Here is a 14,933-nt window from a genome sequence, read left to right as displayed (position 1 = left end):
CCTTGGCACAAGTGTGCAGAGTGGCCTCCGACCCCATTCCCCGACTGGAGTGCAGGAGCAGGGCAAGCCCCAGACCCCTCTTCCCAGCAGGCGCTTGAGGGCCGGTTTAAACCGGCTGGAGGACTGGAGGTGGCCCCGGGGCCATAGTTTGCTCACCCCTGTTATAAAGGATATCCAGGCCACACTGGCCTATTCTCATCAACTGAGGCTGCAATAATATAGAATACAAGTTTATTATTTATTACACATTATTATTTTGTATTATTATAGCAACTAGAGATGCCAGCAGAGATGGGAACCCCATTGGGCTAGGCAAAGTACATACAGATAGTGCGAGACAGTCCTATCCTGAACAGTTTACAGATTAAGTAATACACACAATCTCCATCTGTAGTGGGTTCTGGACCCTTATAAACCTCGTACAACCCCCTGGGCCAAACAAAGCTGCAATATTTGCTTTTTCATATGTTTGTTTGCATTTGCTCACATTTAATCTTTTTAAAAGCTACAATAAGTTTGAAGGAAATGTCAATCTCAGCTTTTAAGTGAAGTACAGCTATGATGTCCTTTATTACATGCTACTATTTTGAGTTGTTAATATCAGAGCAAAATGTGTGTGATGCAGACTAGCCCACTGCTGGATGGCTGGAGTTTAGAAGAGACCTAGGAATTTCTTCATATTACCTAGGATTGTGCACCCTTTTCCCATTTCTTGTGGCAACTGAGAGGGGCAAGTCTCCTCCGAAGAGCTGACAGAGCATTGGATACCAGGGATATTTAGGCAAGCCTGTTGACTCACTGCTTTCATACTTGAAAGGAAATGCCATTTCAGACTTCTCCTACCCACAGGCTTAGACATCCTGGTTAATTCCAAGGGCTGGTAATCAATCCCTAAGATACTTCCTGAAACTTAAGCAATTTTTATTTTCCTTAAAAGGCACAATCTTTTTAACATGGAGGGAAGGAGAAAAGAGAAAGGCCTACAGCCAGAAACGCCCTGCAAAGTCAGTTCCATCATGGAATATATACCAGTGCTAACTGCTTTTTGTTAGAGAATATTTATGTCCTTCCAAAACTTATATGGTAAAACAACTAAGTGGACTGGCATACAGGAAATCATTGTTGGCATTCAGTTTCTCTCACATGCGTCTCTGTAGCACTATTAATTCTGTATTATGTTCCACGGATAATGAGTATTTTAAGCTACATTTATCTATTAGAAGTGTGTGTTGCAGCATTCTAAAACTAATTGCAATGCCCCCAAACAACATTATAAATATATTCTCCATTCCCAGCATTTAGTTTTTGCAATAAGTGATCTACCTCTATGTTTTCAAACAGGCAAAAAGACACATTTGTGCTGTTGTTTTAACATCAGTGAATTCAGGCTTATGACAGAGGATTGGCAATTCTGCTCAGTTTCCCACGAAGCCAAGCACAGATAAAAGAGCAGTCACTCCAAGCTGTTCCACGTGGCCTAGAAATGTAGTTCTGCTCTGAAAGATGCCTGTGAAAATGGCATTGTGCGTGTGTCTCATATTTACAAAGTAAAAAGATGTTTTTTTCGTGAATGCCAGCCCTGCAAACTCAACCTAGAGGCAGAGTAAAGCTGGATTCTTTCTTTCTCATGCCTGCCCGCCAGTATTAATGTCCTTCAGTGATGCCCATACAAACTCATTGTCTCGCTGGGCTGTACAGGTGTAACTGACAGGAAACTAATACACAACTCCATTGATGGTGCATAGGAAGAAACAGACTCCACAGCCTTAGCTCTGTTGACTTTGCAGGTCTAACAGGAGCAGAGCGCTTATTTTTGTCACTAAAACGAGCAAGTTTGTTGAGTGAAGGTGCCATTCTGTGGTATCACTTTTCTGAGTAATAACAATTAATCGAGTACAACCAAACATTCAATCTTCCCATCCTACCGTGTTCTGGGGTAACCATTTCTCACTCTATATGCTGGGCCTAAGTTAACGGCTTCTGGAAAATAAACAAACAAACAAAACAATCCTAACAGTTCATCTACACTGAAAGTCAACTTCTCTTCCTGATCAGATTGGAAGCCAGCCCTCCCAACTGAGTTACCTTCCAAAGTTAATTTTAAAATTTGAGGTGCAGGGGGTTGTATCTTAACATTACCCTCGGCCCATTAAAGAGTTACTATAAGGCAAGTATTTATAAATTCTTTCCATAGCCAGGGATGTTTCCAGCTAGCTGAAATCACATAAAAGCAAAGGCAGCACCAGCCACTGCAGAGCTGGGGACAAATCCAAGTCCTACTGAAGACAATCAGAAAGTTACTGGGATCTTGGCTTTCTAGTTCTCACTAGCATCTCATGTTGCTCAACAGGGTGATACGTTCCTTCTTAGTCAACACCTTTGATAGAAGGGATGTTTTTTCAGCAATGCTTTTTAGTAGGTGCTTGGTTGACTGATATCCCCATCATAATTTTATTTTAACTTAAGAGGAGCAAGACACATTGATGAGCTACTTAGACTCCTGGTCACTCTACAATAGCTCCTGGGTATGCTGACTTCAGATTAAACTGATGACACAAGCCACAGAAGACAGCTACAATGGTTTTTGGCTTTAGGTGTAGCATACCCATGTGTGTACTGTCTAATGACTTGTACTCTCCTTCATGAAGGCATTTTAACAAAGCTATTTTCTGGTGGTTCCTCATGAAGTACAGCTCAAGCTTGAGTTCTGAAATTTACTCTTCCCAAACGTATTTCCCTCTGGTGAGGCTCTGCCAATCCTAGAGTGTTCTATGTGCTCTGTCCTTTGCCGATTGGTCTTCACAAATCTCAGCAGGTTAACAATGGCGGCTGGTGTAATTCCAGGAATGCGGCTGACTGCGCCAATCTGTAGGCAGAAACAGTAACAGATCAGCTGGAGAACACTTGAGTCTCTGAAGCTTTCCAATGAGCCTTATTCCAGCCAGAGATGTCCAACTCCAAATAGAGACTAGACACCCGTACAAAGAGTCCCTTGGACAGATATGGAAGCATTTGGTGTTTAGATGGGATTCCATCACTGTTTCACCCCCATCCCTGACTCAGTGCCTCACCGTCTGAGGGCGGTTGGAGTCTAGTTTCTCTCGCACTTCCTGGGACAACGATGCATCAATGGCAAAGTAATCTAGGTCCTCTGGCAGCTGGAGAGCTTCATCTCGACGTACTTCCTCTATTTCCTGCTGCTGGCTGGCTACATGCCACTCATAAACAGCTGCAGTGGGAGTTGTGGGGGGCACAGAGAAAATAATAATAAAGATACATTTACAGCACAGGCATTCTTTCCCCCAGAACTAGGACTTCTGGGTGGGATTTTCAAAAGTACCTAAGGGCATTAAGCCTCTGACTGCCAGGGACTAGGGAGCTTAACACCTGTAGGTGTTTTGGAAAGTTTCACCAACTCAGCTTGCAATGGGAATGAATAAACACAGACAATGTTTCTGTCCCCCGAGGAGAGGCTGGTCCTCTGGGGCAGCTTGCAAGCCATTGGTGGAGTGGTCTGGTGGGAAAAAACAGGACAGAATGAACAATGAGACAATTCCTCTTGCACTCCAAGAGGAGGAGAATAGGGGCCTCATGGGGAGGGTTAGGGGCCAGAGATGAATGGGTCTGGTGCTCTGGTCACAATAGTTCTTTCCCCACTCAAGTCTATGCAGAGATGACGGTAGTTTCTGCTCTGTGGTCCTTCACCACTGAATGAGCTCTAAAGCCATTGAGCAGATCTGGTTACACAGGACTCGCAGACTCCTATACCTTCTATTTTCAGCCTCTCTGCCAGTTCTCTCCATTCAGCAAACTTTCTCAGGGGCTCTGGGATAGCTCTTGCCAAAAGCTCCATGGTGACCTCTGGATATTGAAGGATGTCAAGGGCACTGTGAAAACAAGAACATGGTAGCAAAGCCAGCGAATTACCCAGAACAGGTTAATAGCTGTTCCTAGTGAGACACACTGAATTTAGCTTCAGCAAGGTCAGTTCAGAGATGAATGATCACAGAGACTATCCCCTTTTGCTGCCACCACCAGATGAGTAAGGGAGACCAGCTCTTTGCTGAGAGGAGGGCACATTTGGGTAGGCAAATAGGGAGAAGGTGGCTAGATAATGGCATCTGAGGAACCTTGAAACTGGAAAGTACCTCGCAAGGGAGTTCTCAGGTATTGACCTGAAAAACAACAAAAGGGAAGGTAAAGAGAGGGAAGACGAGGAGAGATGGAGGGACTAGGGCCACCGTGACCAAGACCTGCTACCACCTGGCCTAGCTGAAATGAGTTGGTGGTCTCAGTCTAGTTCCTAGGCCCACATCATCCAACCATCACCTCCCTTGTCAGAAGTCTCAGTAGAGGCACCAAGGCTGACCAGTGCTAAAGAGTGGAGTGCCTTTCACACAACCAGGGAGATAGTCGCTCCAGAGCAGGGATGAGGCACATTGCATAGAAAGTGCTACTTTACCGCAGCCAGTGCTATGCCTCTTACGTGGCTAAAGACAGGCTGTCCGTCTGCCACCACACCACCTGCACTAAGTTTTAGAAAGCAGTGGAGAGAAAAGGAAGGACCTCTTCTGCAGAAGTACGCACTGGACAGACAAGAAAGGATCAGCTGTAGCCTTTACCTGGTAAGTGAGCTTCGACTGGTGCTTATGGGAGCCTCCGGAATCAGCCTGGACCATTTGGTGGCGGTGAATTGAAGAGATTTTAGCACTGTTATTGCCTCTTCTAAAGCAGCCTTCAGCCGAGATGTCTGTGCATATCGCTGTTGGGACACACAGCCAGCTTCCTCAAAACCTTCATAGACAGAGTGCGCATGAGTGAGAGAGGGTGCACAGACAGGGCTGTGAACATCACCAGGAGAAGCGACTGCCTACCTCGGAGGGTGAGCCTGCTGTCTGCATTGTCGGGCCGTAGAGACATGCGGAATTCCACACGGCTGGTGAACATGCGGTATGGTTCGTTGGTGCCCAGGGTGGTGAGGTCATCAATCAAGACTCCGATGTAGCCCTCTGTGCGGCTAATGATGAAAGGGGGCTTGCCACTAACACGCAGGCCAGCGTTGATCCCAGCAATCACTCCCTGCCAGAGAGCAAAATGGTCACAGGAGCTACTGCAAAGCCAGCACAATGGCACTTCCCTGATCCACAGATGTGGCCAAATACAAGCCACTAGATCTGTGTAGCATGAGGTGTGTGACTGTCTGTGATGCTTTAGCAGCCCTAGTGGTTTTATTCCTGCATTGGGAAAGAAGAGGCTCTCCACATCCCTTCCAGAGCTCTGAGGATCCCCTCCTTGTTCTCCCCCAACTGAAAGCAGTGTGTCATGCTGACTATCTTTCAACCTGAATGCTAGGCCAGACTGCTTGGAGCTAGTTATCATTGCTACTTAATCAATTAAGAGGGGCTAACTGGTGAGCGACATGATCCTACCTGTCTGTATGTCTGTCCACTGAGAATTCTTTATCTGCAGATCTTCCAGCTGCTTTAGTCCTTGCTACCAATAATCACACCTGGCACAAGGGAACCAGCCTCTTGGGCTGACATTAGAATTCCTTGGTATTTTTAAAAACGAAGTTGTAGGAAAGCTGTTCCTGAGAATAGCAGGGCCTTTGCTGCTGAATGCTCCGATGGCCATGTGTGCATAATCCCAGAACATATCCACAACTCAGGCAGTGCCCCGCTGGGAACAGCACTGGGATCACTTGCAGGAGGAAGGAGAAGAGTGACAAGGCAGCCACTGTCTGACACAGTAATATATGGTTTGCAGTGCTGTTCAGTACCATTAGATTGTGGGTTGTTTTTTGTTTGTTTTTTATTGTCAGTGCTTCTCCACTCACAGTCCAGTGCTGCAGTTGCTGATTGGGGTTAGAGTTCTAAGACACCTTCAGTCAATGCAGCCATTGGAGACTTTTCACGTGTGCTCCCAGTCATGCCCATCAGGAGTGCAGTTTCCACACTGCCCATTTGGCTGTGTCTACACTAACAGACTTTGTAGCTGTAATGCATCACTAGTGCGACTCCAGCAGTGGTAATCAAGGTGGAAGCCAAAATGCGGGCAGGATGCAGGCGAGCTGTGAGTAGTTTGGATGACACAGTGGCAAAGCTGTTCCCTGTCTGCACTACACTGTTACTGCCATTGGGGGCTGCACTGGAGGTGAATTACATCTACCAGGCTTGCTAGTTCGGAGAAGGCCTTTCAGGTTATATCCGTTCTCTTTCTGAGTGTGGAACACGCACTCCCAGATCTGCTCACCTGGGCTGCAGCTTCTTCATAGCCTGTGGTGCCATTTATCTGTCCTGCAAAGAAGAGTCGCTGAACAAGACGGGACTCAAGGGAAGCACTGAGCTGACGGGGGTCCAGAAAGTCATACTGAACCCCATAGCCTATTACAAGCAAACCAGACAGACAAAATCAAGTCAGTCATCAGGAGAAGAAAATCAAACACCCCTGCCCCATTCCACAGAATAAAGGTGTCAGAATTCCCACTGAGAGCCCAGCATGATACAACACCTCTCCACTCACCCCCAAGTGCAACGGCATGTAGGTTTGTCCACACCCTCAGCTTCTGGGTACAGTAGGGGTCACATTTCCAGATGCCTTTGCAATGTAGATGTAATGTAGATTCCCCTCCACCCCCTTCTGTGGAAAGCTGGTCTGGAAAGGGCCAGCTCACACTGGTTGGAGCGATCTGGCCCTCACTCACCTGGCTGCACCATCTTGGCTTTCTCCAAGCCACGGATACATGCAATGACCTGCTCCTGGAGCTCCGGCGGCAGAGTCATTGACATCCCTTGGGGGTAGATGATGTTGGAATCCAGACCCTCAGGCTCCAGCCACAGCTGATGAATGCGGTTTGGAAAGCGCAGAACTTTGGATTCAAGCGAGGGACAGTATCTGCAACAGGGAACAGCCATCAGGACAAGAGCATTGACCTGGAGAGAAGCAATCTCTGACAACAGCCTTCCCAGAAGGTACACAAGGGAGACCCAGAGGACTTCAGATACACGATCAGATCACTACACACAGATCTCTCCAGGATCTCTCCGTACTCACCGGGGCCCTCTTGTTGTCTCCCGTACATGGTTGTTCAGGTGAAGGTTATCGTGGATGATTTGCTCCACTTTGGCATTGGTGAGAGTCCGGTAGCATGAGAGCTGATCTTCTGGCTGACAGAGGTCAAGAATCACTTCGATTTAATCCAACAATAATACTTTGCAGTTATTTAGTACTTTTTTTCTAAAGACCTCAAAAGGCTCTATAAACATTCTCTAACATTCATAACAGCACTGAAAGGGGGTAGCGTTGTCATCCCCGCTGCACAGATGTTCAGTGATGTTAAATAACAAGCTGAAGAGTGAGTCAGTGGCAGAGAGTAGTAAAACCTTGGGAGCCTTGAAACCATGTTCTCTGCTCTAATCAATACACTACCTACCCAATTACAGCACAGATATCCCAAGGAAGGTGATGGATATGGGTGGAGGTCTGTGGCATTCCAGCTGGCCTTAGCCTTCCTAGCTAAGAGCTGATGCCTCAGAGAAGCTGAATTCTGAGCTATCAAGGTGAGGTAACTGGACACCCTCTGACTGAATGAGTCAAACATTGATAAGACCACTTCCTCAGCCAGCAGACCCCACTGCCTTTATGGTACTGATCACAGCAGTATGGTACTGATCACAGCAGTATAGGGATCACCCTGAGAGCACTCTCCCAGCTCACACCAACTGCATGTGTATTGTCAGCATTCCATCCCACCTTGATCCACACAGCCTCATTGAGGAAGCTGAATGGCACAGGACGGTTGTCAGCCATGTGTCTCTCCAGAACGCTGAAGTCAATAGTGTCTTTGGCCAGTCGAGGTGGGGTCCCAGTCTTCAGCCTTCCCACAGAAAATCCCAGTTTCTCCAAGGTCTGAGCCAGTCCAATGGAGGGCTGATCCCCTAATCGCCCAGCGGGATGCATCTTTAAGCCAATGAAGACCATCCCCCTCAGAAACGTGCCTGTAGTCAGGATGACACTTCCAGCGTGGATTCTGCTTCCATCCCCTGGAATACAATCAGTTTATAGAAATAAGCACATTTCATACTAACAAGCCCTTGATGTTTCTGGTGTTGTTACCTAGCATAAGCCCACATTCTCCACTGAATTTGCGTGTGCCTCTTGTCAATACAGAAAAAACTAATGGAGACACAAAAGCAGGTGCAGTTTAACCATCCCAGCCTTCACGGGAGGTACAAGCTTGTGAGTGCCCCCTTGGCACATGGCCCCTTCCCCTTTTAAGGACCTGTTCCTCGTGGCCTGTGACTAGAGATGACTTGGCTGCATCTGGTTGGTCACACTCCACCTCGGGCAGTGTCCATACATTGGGTGTGTGATCACTGCCTAATCAGAGTGCCAGACACGGTGTCTACCTGGAAGCTCTTCTGATCTTCCAGCTGTTCAACCAGCCCATTCACCCCACAAGCATTCCAGGAGGGAGGGGGAGGGAGAAAGCCACTTCACAGCTATTCAGAGAGGGAGACAAAGGGGCGGGGGGGTGGAGGGGATAACAGACCTTTTGAGCATACAGGTTATACAAAGCATAGTTATACAGAGCATACAGATCACTGCTGCTCCCACAACACAATAAGTTGTAGACCCACATTTCGATGACATGTGACAATGAAATGAAAGAGATCCTTTCCTTCCCCACCAAGAACTAATGACAGAGACAGCTGGAGAGTCCTTGAGTGCTTAGAATTTCTTTCTGATGGGAAGAATTAAAATTTTATCCACAGATTTTAGGTCCTCATCAGTAAAGTGACAGAGGAAACACAAGAACTTACAAACATGAAACAGTTAAAGTAAAAGGCCTCATCTGTGCAAAGCTGCTTATTTTCATGTTACTACTAGGGAAAGTTGTTGGTCTGGCAGCAATGGTGGATGAAGTTCTTCTACTGAGATAGGATGACAACCAGATAACCACAAAATAAGCATTAAGAACAATTTCTTCTATGCTTCTCTCATGCCTGATGGCTACCCTGACAAGCCCACTTCTAGGGACCAGTTCCATGCAGTTCTTCATCTTGATGAGACTGTCAGCAAGGGAGTCAGTTGGTGCTACATGTGATGGTGATGGCTGTAATGTAGATAACACTTACTAGAAAAGTAGCAAAGAATCCTGTGGCACCTAATAGACTAACAGATGTTTTGGAGCATGAGCTTTCGTGGGTGAATACCCACTTCATCGGATGCATGTAGTGGAAATTTCCAGGGGCAGGTATATATATGCAGGCAAGCTAGAGATAATGAGGTAGTTCAATCAGGGAGGATGAGGCCCTGTTCTAGAAGTTGAGGTGTGAAAACCAAGGGAGGAGAAACTGGTTTTGTAATTGGCAAGCCATTCACAGTCTTTGTTTAATCCTGAGCTGATGGTGTCAAATCTGCAGATGAACTGAAGCTCAGCAGTTTCTCTTTGAAGTCTGGTCCTGAAGTTTTTTTGCTGCTACTCAAGATCTACAAACCCAGAAATCCTAGACGCTTCATCATCTCGGGCATTGGCACTCTCACTGAAGGACTGTCTGGCTATGTGGACTCTCTACTCAGACCCTATGCCACCAGCACTCCCAGCTATCTCCGTGACACCACTGATTTCCTGAGGAAACTACAATGCTTTGGTGACCTTCCAGAAAACACCATCCTAGCCACCATGGATGTAGAGGCTCTCTACACAAACATCCCACACACAGACGGAATACAAGCTGTCAGGAACAGTATCCCTGATGATGCCACAGCACAACTGGCTGCTGAGCTCTGTGCCTTTATCCTCACACACAACTATTTCAAATTTGATGACAATATATATCTCCAGGTCAGTGGCACCACTATGGGCACCCGCATGGCCCCACAATATGCCAATATTTTTATGGCCGACCTGGAACAACGCTTCCTCAGCTCTCGTCCACTCACGCGCCTTCTCTACCTACGCTACATTGATGACATCTTCATCATCTGGACCCATGGGAAGGAGACTCTGGAAAAATTCCACCACGATTTCAACAGCTTCCACCCCACCATCAACCTCAGCCTGGACCAATCTACGCGGAAGGTCCACTTCCTAGACACCACGGTGCAAATAAGTGATGGTCACATTAACACCACCCTATACCGAAAACCTACCGACCGCTATGCCTACCTTCATGCCTCCAGCTTCCATCCCGGGCACATCACACGATCCATTGTCTACAGCCAAGCACTCAGGTACAACCGCATCAGCTCTAACCCCTCAGACAGAGACCAACACCTACAAAATCTCCACCAAGCATTCTCAAAACTACAATACCGGCACGAGGAAATAAGGAAACAGATCAACAGAGCCAGACGTGTACCCAGAAGCCTCCTACTGCAAGGCAAACCCAAGAAAGAAACCAACAGGACTCCACCGGCCATCACATACAGCCCCAGCTAAAACCCCTCCAACGCATCATCAGGGATCTACAACCCATCCTGGACAATGATCCCACACTTTCACAGGCCTTGGGTGGCAGGCCAGTCCTCGCCCACAGACAACCTGCCAACCTGAAACATATTCTCACCAGTAACTGCACACCACACCATAGTAACTCTAGCTCAGGAACCAATCCATGCAACAAACCTCGATGCCAACTCTGCCCACATATCTACACCAGTAACACCATCACAGGACCTAACCAGATCAGTCACACCATCACCGGTTCATTCACCTGCACGTCCACCAATGTAATATACGCCATCATATGGCAGCAATGCCCCTCTGCTATGTACATCGCCCAAACTGGACAGCCTCTATGGAAAAGGATAAATGGACACAAATCAGATATTAGGAATGGCAATATACAAAACCTGTAGAAGAACACTTCAACCTCCCTGGCCACACTATAGCAGATCTTAAGATGGCCATCCTGCAGCAAAAAAACTTCAGGACCAGACTTCAAAGAGAAACTGCTGAGCTTCAGTTCATCTGCAAATTTGACACCATCAGCTCAGGATTAAACAAAGACTGTGAATGGCTTGCCAATTACAAAATCAGTTTCTCCTCCCTTGGTTTTCACACCTCAACTGCTAGAACAGGGCCTCATCCTCCCTGACTGAACTACCTCATTATCTCTAGCTTGCCTGCATATATATATATATACCTGCCCCTGGAAATTTCCACTACATGTATCTGACGAAGTGGGTATTCACCCACGAAAGCTCATGCTCCAAAACGTCTGTTAGTCTATAAGGTGACACAGGATTCTTTGCTGCTTTTACAGACCCAGACTAACACAGCTACCCCTCTGATACTTACTAGAAACTGCACTAAAGAAAAATTTACTCTTTTTCACAAATCAAACACTAGTTAGATGGAAAGGAGTTTGTCTTCGGCACACCTGATTAACCCAACAAAATCTTCTCATATAGCCTGGGACATATTCTGAATGACTGGTCTAGAGATAAACCTTTGTAAATCTGTTCCCCAAATCACCTAGTTCTCACACTCACCACTGTGATGGCTAGTTTGTTTCGCTCATACTCAACCTAAATCAGATTAATGAAAGACTCCTTTTCATTGTACCAGTCCCGACTTCACGCACAAGTCAGCTTGAGGAATCAGACATGTTTACTCTCATGGTCCCATTTAGGACCAAGACATAACCAACCTAGTGAAGCACCTTGTGCTTCCAGTACGTACCTAGAATGACCCCACTGACTTGGCATTTCCCAGGACGGTCTGGCTCTGGTTCCATCAGGAGAAGATCCTCCACAGACGCCTCATGAACAGTCAGCAGTGGAGTGTTAAGGATTTCTTTCTGCCATGAAAGAAGGAAGTATTGAGTGTCCATACATCACTAAGATGGGCCTGTTGTCCCCTCAAAATAACATCTCAGAACCTCTTCCCCAAAACATTCAGCAACAGCCTCCCTCCTGGATACACAGAGCTTCCTTTCCTTGACCCCATTGCTTTCCCACTCTGTCATCAGGTCATTTCACTGTACTTGTGATCCAACTCGCTGTCCAGGACATCCAATTACTGCACTGTTTGGGATTTATTAAATGGAAATGAAGGACTAATAGATTTTAAGTCCAGAAGAAACCATTAGATCATCTACTCAGATCTCCTGTACAACACAGGCCATACATTTTTTAGCCAGTTACCTTGCATTGAGCTCAATAACTTGCGTCTGACAAAAGTATCTTGCAGAAAGGCTTCCAGTCTTGAAGACTTAAGAGCTGGAGAATCCACCATTTCCCATTCCCTAGTGGTTAATCACGTTCACTGTTAAAAAATTGTGCCTTATTTCCAATTTGAATTTCTGGTTTCAGTTTCCAGTCATTGATTCTTGTCATGTCTTTTCCCACTAGATTAAAGAGCTATTTAGTACCTAGTATTTTCTCCCCACAATACACCATAATTCAGTCACCTCTAGATTTTTTTTATAAGCTAAACAAATTGAGCTCTTTCAGTCTCACACTGTAAGACACAGTTTCCAGCCTCAAATTAGTTTTGTCTTTTCTCTGCACCCTCTCAATTTTTCAACATCCTTTTAAAAAATGTGGACACCAGGACTACAGTGGGTTATTTGTTTCTCTAATTAGACCCAGGTTTTACTTCTCTCCCATTTCCCTTGACCCAGTCAAAAATTTTCCTGTCCCATTTTGCCCCATTACTTCTCTTCTCCCCCATGTCATTCTCACCTGCATGTTTTCTTTATAGAGTTTCCTATCAATCTGGGCTCGGAGACCCCACACAGCAGGACCCTTACACCGGTTTAGCACCTTGTAATGAACTCCAGACTGATCACAGATCCGAGCACACAGCCCATCCAGAGCATCTACCTCTCTCATGAGATGCCCCTTTCCAATGCCACCGAAGGAAGGGTTACATGACATTTGCCCTAGAGAAAACACAAGCGAGCCTTTAATTATCAGCTAATGGCAGCCTTGCATTTTCTGAACCCTAGCATTTATTTCTACTGTTTAAAAAGAAGGTAGCTCAAGGCCACAGTATCAGAACTGGCCATTAGACCAGGGAACTTGGCTCCTAGCCTCATGCTCATTCTATAGGTCTATGCTGCTTCTGAGACAAAACAAAAACTATTAAAAGGTTAATTACATATCATTGTGTGGCCACAGAATCCACTGGGTTCTGCCACACATGCAAAGCTGCTAGGGGACACAGACTGTGTGCCACAAGTATGCGGGTGAAGCTCAGCAGTTCCTCATATACATCATAGAAAGACAATGTAATCACTGAAGCTTCAAGCCAAGGACAGTGTTTCAGTGACACCTAGCTAGTTAGACACTCAACCTGAGCTCTGATCTACACTACAGATTTACATTGGTATAACTGTGTCACTCAGGGGTGTGAAAAATCCACACACCGTGTGCAACATTGTTATACCAACCTCCCAGCCTAGGCCGATGTAGACAGCACTGTCAGAGGAAAGCTTCTCTTGCTGATATAGCTGCCACCTCTTGGGGAGCTAAATTAACTACACTGATGGTAGAGCTCTCTTTCATCAGAATAAGAGCATCTTCATATTAGCATTACAGGAGCAGCGTTGCATCAGTGCCAGTGCAGAGTTTTAAGTGTAGAACTGCCAGCTCCTCGTAACTCTAGCTGAGTGAAGGACATGAGGGACATCTCAGAGCAAGGAGAGGCATCGACCTTTTGTGATTATGGCCACATCTACGTTATGGGTACTACAACGCTGTAGCTATGCCATTATAGTAGTATAGAATAGATACGCCTCTACTCTGCTGTAATGCTGTCCTCAGGAGCCAAAAAACCTTTGTGAGTTATAGGTGAAACCGCATTATATCGAACTTGCTTTAATCTGCTGGAGTGTGCAGCCACGCCCCTCCCCCCAGCGCTGTTTTACCGCATTATAACCAAATGTGTGTTATATCGGGGTAGACCGTATATCCTAGAGTGATGAAAGGGTTTTTTCCAATGCTTTACAAACTCCACCTCCCAAGCAGTGGTAGCTAGTTTTTGGAAGCAGTCTTCCTTTCACCTTGGAGTGTCGGGGGAAAGGGTGAGGGGGCCATAGATCAGCCGAGCTACTGCACTCAGGGTGTGAATTTTCCACCCCCAAGCGATGCAGCTATGTCGATCTAAGTTGTACGTGTAAACCAGGCCTAGGGCTTGTAATGGACGAGTCCTGCTGGACCCTAGGCGTGCGCAGCTGTCCCACGGCACCGGTGGCCAGGAACGCTCTCCCAGGCTCGGTGCCTGTGACCCTTTAGGCGCCTACGATCAGCCGGGGGCTGAGAGTCGCTGCGCCGGGCGCTGCCCGGGAGCCCACGCGACGCGCAGCGGGGTCACAGCGCAGCGTGAGCGGCCACGGAGGACGCGGTTACCGATGGTGTCGGCCTTGTGCGTGACGAGCAGCGTCCGGACCCCGCTCCGAGCCGCCGCTGCCGCCGCCTCCGTCCCGGCGTGGCCCCCGCCGATAACGAGCACATCCCAGCGAGGCGCGGTGCCGTCGCTCCCCGCGCGCCGGCAACAGGGCAGCGGGGCGGGCGGCAGCGCGCGACGGCGGCGGAGCAGGAACATGGGGGCGGCTCTGAGACTTCGGGATCAACCGCGGGAGGGGCGGGGGGCCCGGGGTCAGCGGAAGAACGAACCGCGGACCCCCAATTCCACACTCCCTCTGGGCGCCGCCATGTCTGCGGCCTCCTGACCCCGCCCCTCGAAGGTCGCCGACAACAAGAGGGCGGAGCAGGAAGTCGGCACCATCGCGGCGGCCGAGGCGCAGCAAGCGCGTCCCGTGCGCACTGGAGGACTGAGCGGATAGGCAGCGCGGCCTCCCCCGCCCGCGGAATTTCCGAGGCCGCGAATCACGTGCCCCGCCCTGCCTGCGGGCGGCCCCGGGGAGGGGGAAGAGCTGGGCCCCGCCCCTCCCACGTAGCGGCTGCCCCGCTGGCCGTTA

The 14,933-nt window shown here is 47.8% G+C and overlaps 1 protein-coding gene across 1 annotated transcript; it reads right to left on the bottom strand.

Annotated features, from left to right (window-relative positions):
* Window positions 1-217: 217 nt before the first annotated feature.
* MTO1 (mitochondrial tRNA translation optimization 1) lies at window positions 218-14,707 on the bottom strand. Its single transcript, XM_030555760.1, has 12 exons — window positions 14,362-14,707; window positions 12,694-12,893; window positions 11,690-11,807; window positions 7,753-8,042; window positions 7,054-7,166; window positions 6,704-6,894; window positions 6,253-6,383; window positions 4,875-5,079; window positions 4,623-4,794; window positions 3,769-3,887; window positions 3,072-3,229; window positions 218-2,866 (listed from the first exon to the last, which is right to left on the bottom strand). Exons 1-12 carry the CDS (start codon window positions 14,555-14,557, stop codon window positions 2,681-2,683), a joined length of 2,079 nt encoding a protein of 692 aa, XP_030411620.1. The 5' UTR covers window positions 14,558-14,707; the 3' UTR covers window positions 218-2,680.
* Between the last annotated feature and the right edge of the window lie 226 nt (window positions 14,708-14,933).

The sequence above is a fragment of the Gopherus evgoodei genome, chromosome 3 (genome assembly GCF_007399415.2).
Source record: "Gopherus evgoodei ecotype Sinaloan lineage chromosome 3, rGopEvg1_v1.p, whole genome shotgun sequence".
NCBI classification, from domain to species: Eukaryota; Metazoa; Chordata; order Testudines; family Testudinidae; genus Gopherus; species Gopherus evgoodei.
Note: the sequence above shows the minus strand (reverse complement) of the source record. Positions and strands in the feature narration are given on the sequence as shown.

What these genes read in the sequence shown, in the direction of transcription:
- MTO1 (XM_030555760.1), bottom strand. Translation starts at nt 14,557, where the DNA reads ATGTTCCTGCTCCGCCGCCGTCGCGCGCTGCCGCCCGCCCCGCTGCCC. An exon ending in GAGACAACAAGAGGGCCCCG is followed by an intron (nt 6,895 to 7,053) that starts GTGAGTACGGAG and finishes TCCCTGTTGCAG; the next exon opens with ATACTGTCCCTCGCTTGAAT. An exon ending in AGCCAAGATGGTGCAGCCAG is followed by an intron (nt 6,384 to 6,703) that starts GTGAGTGAGGGC and finishes TGCTTGTAATAG; the next exon opens with GCTATGGGGTTCAGTATGAC.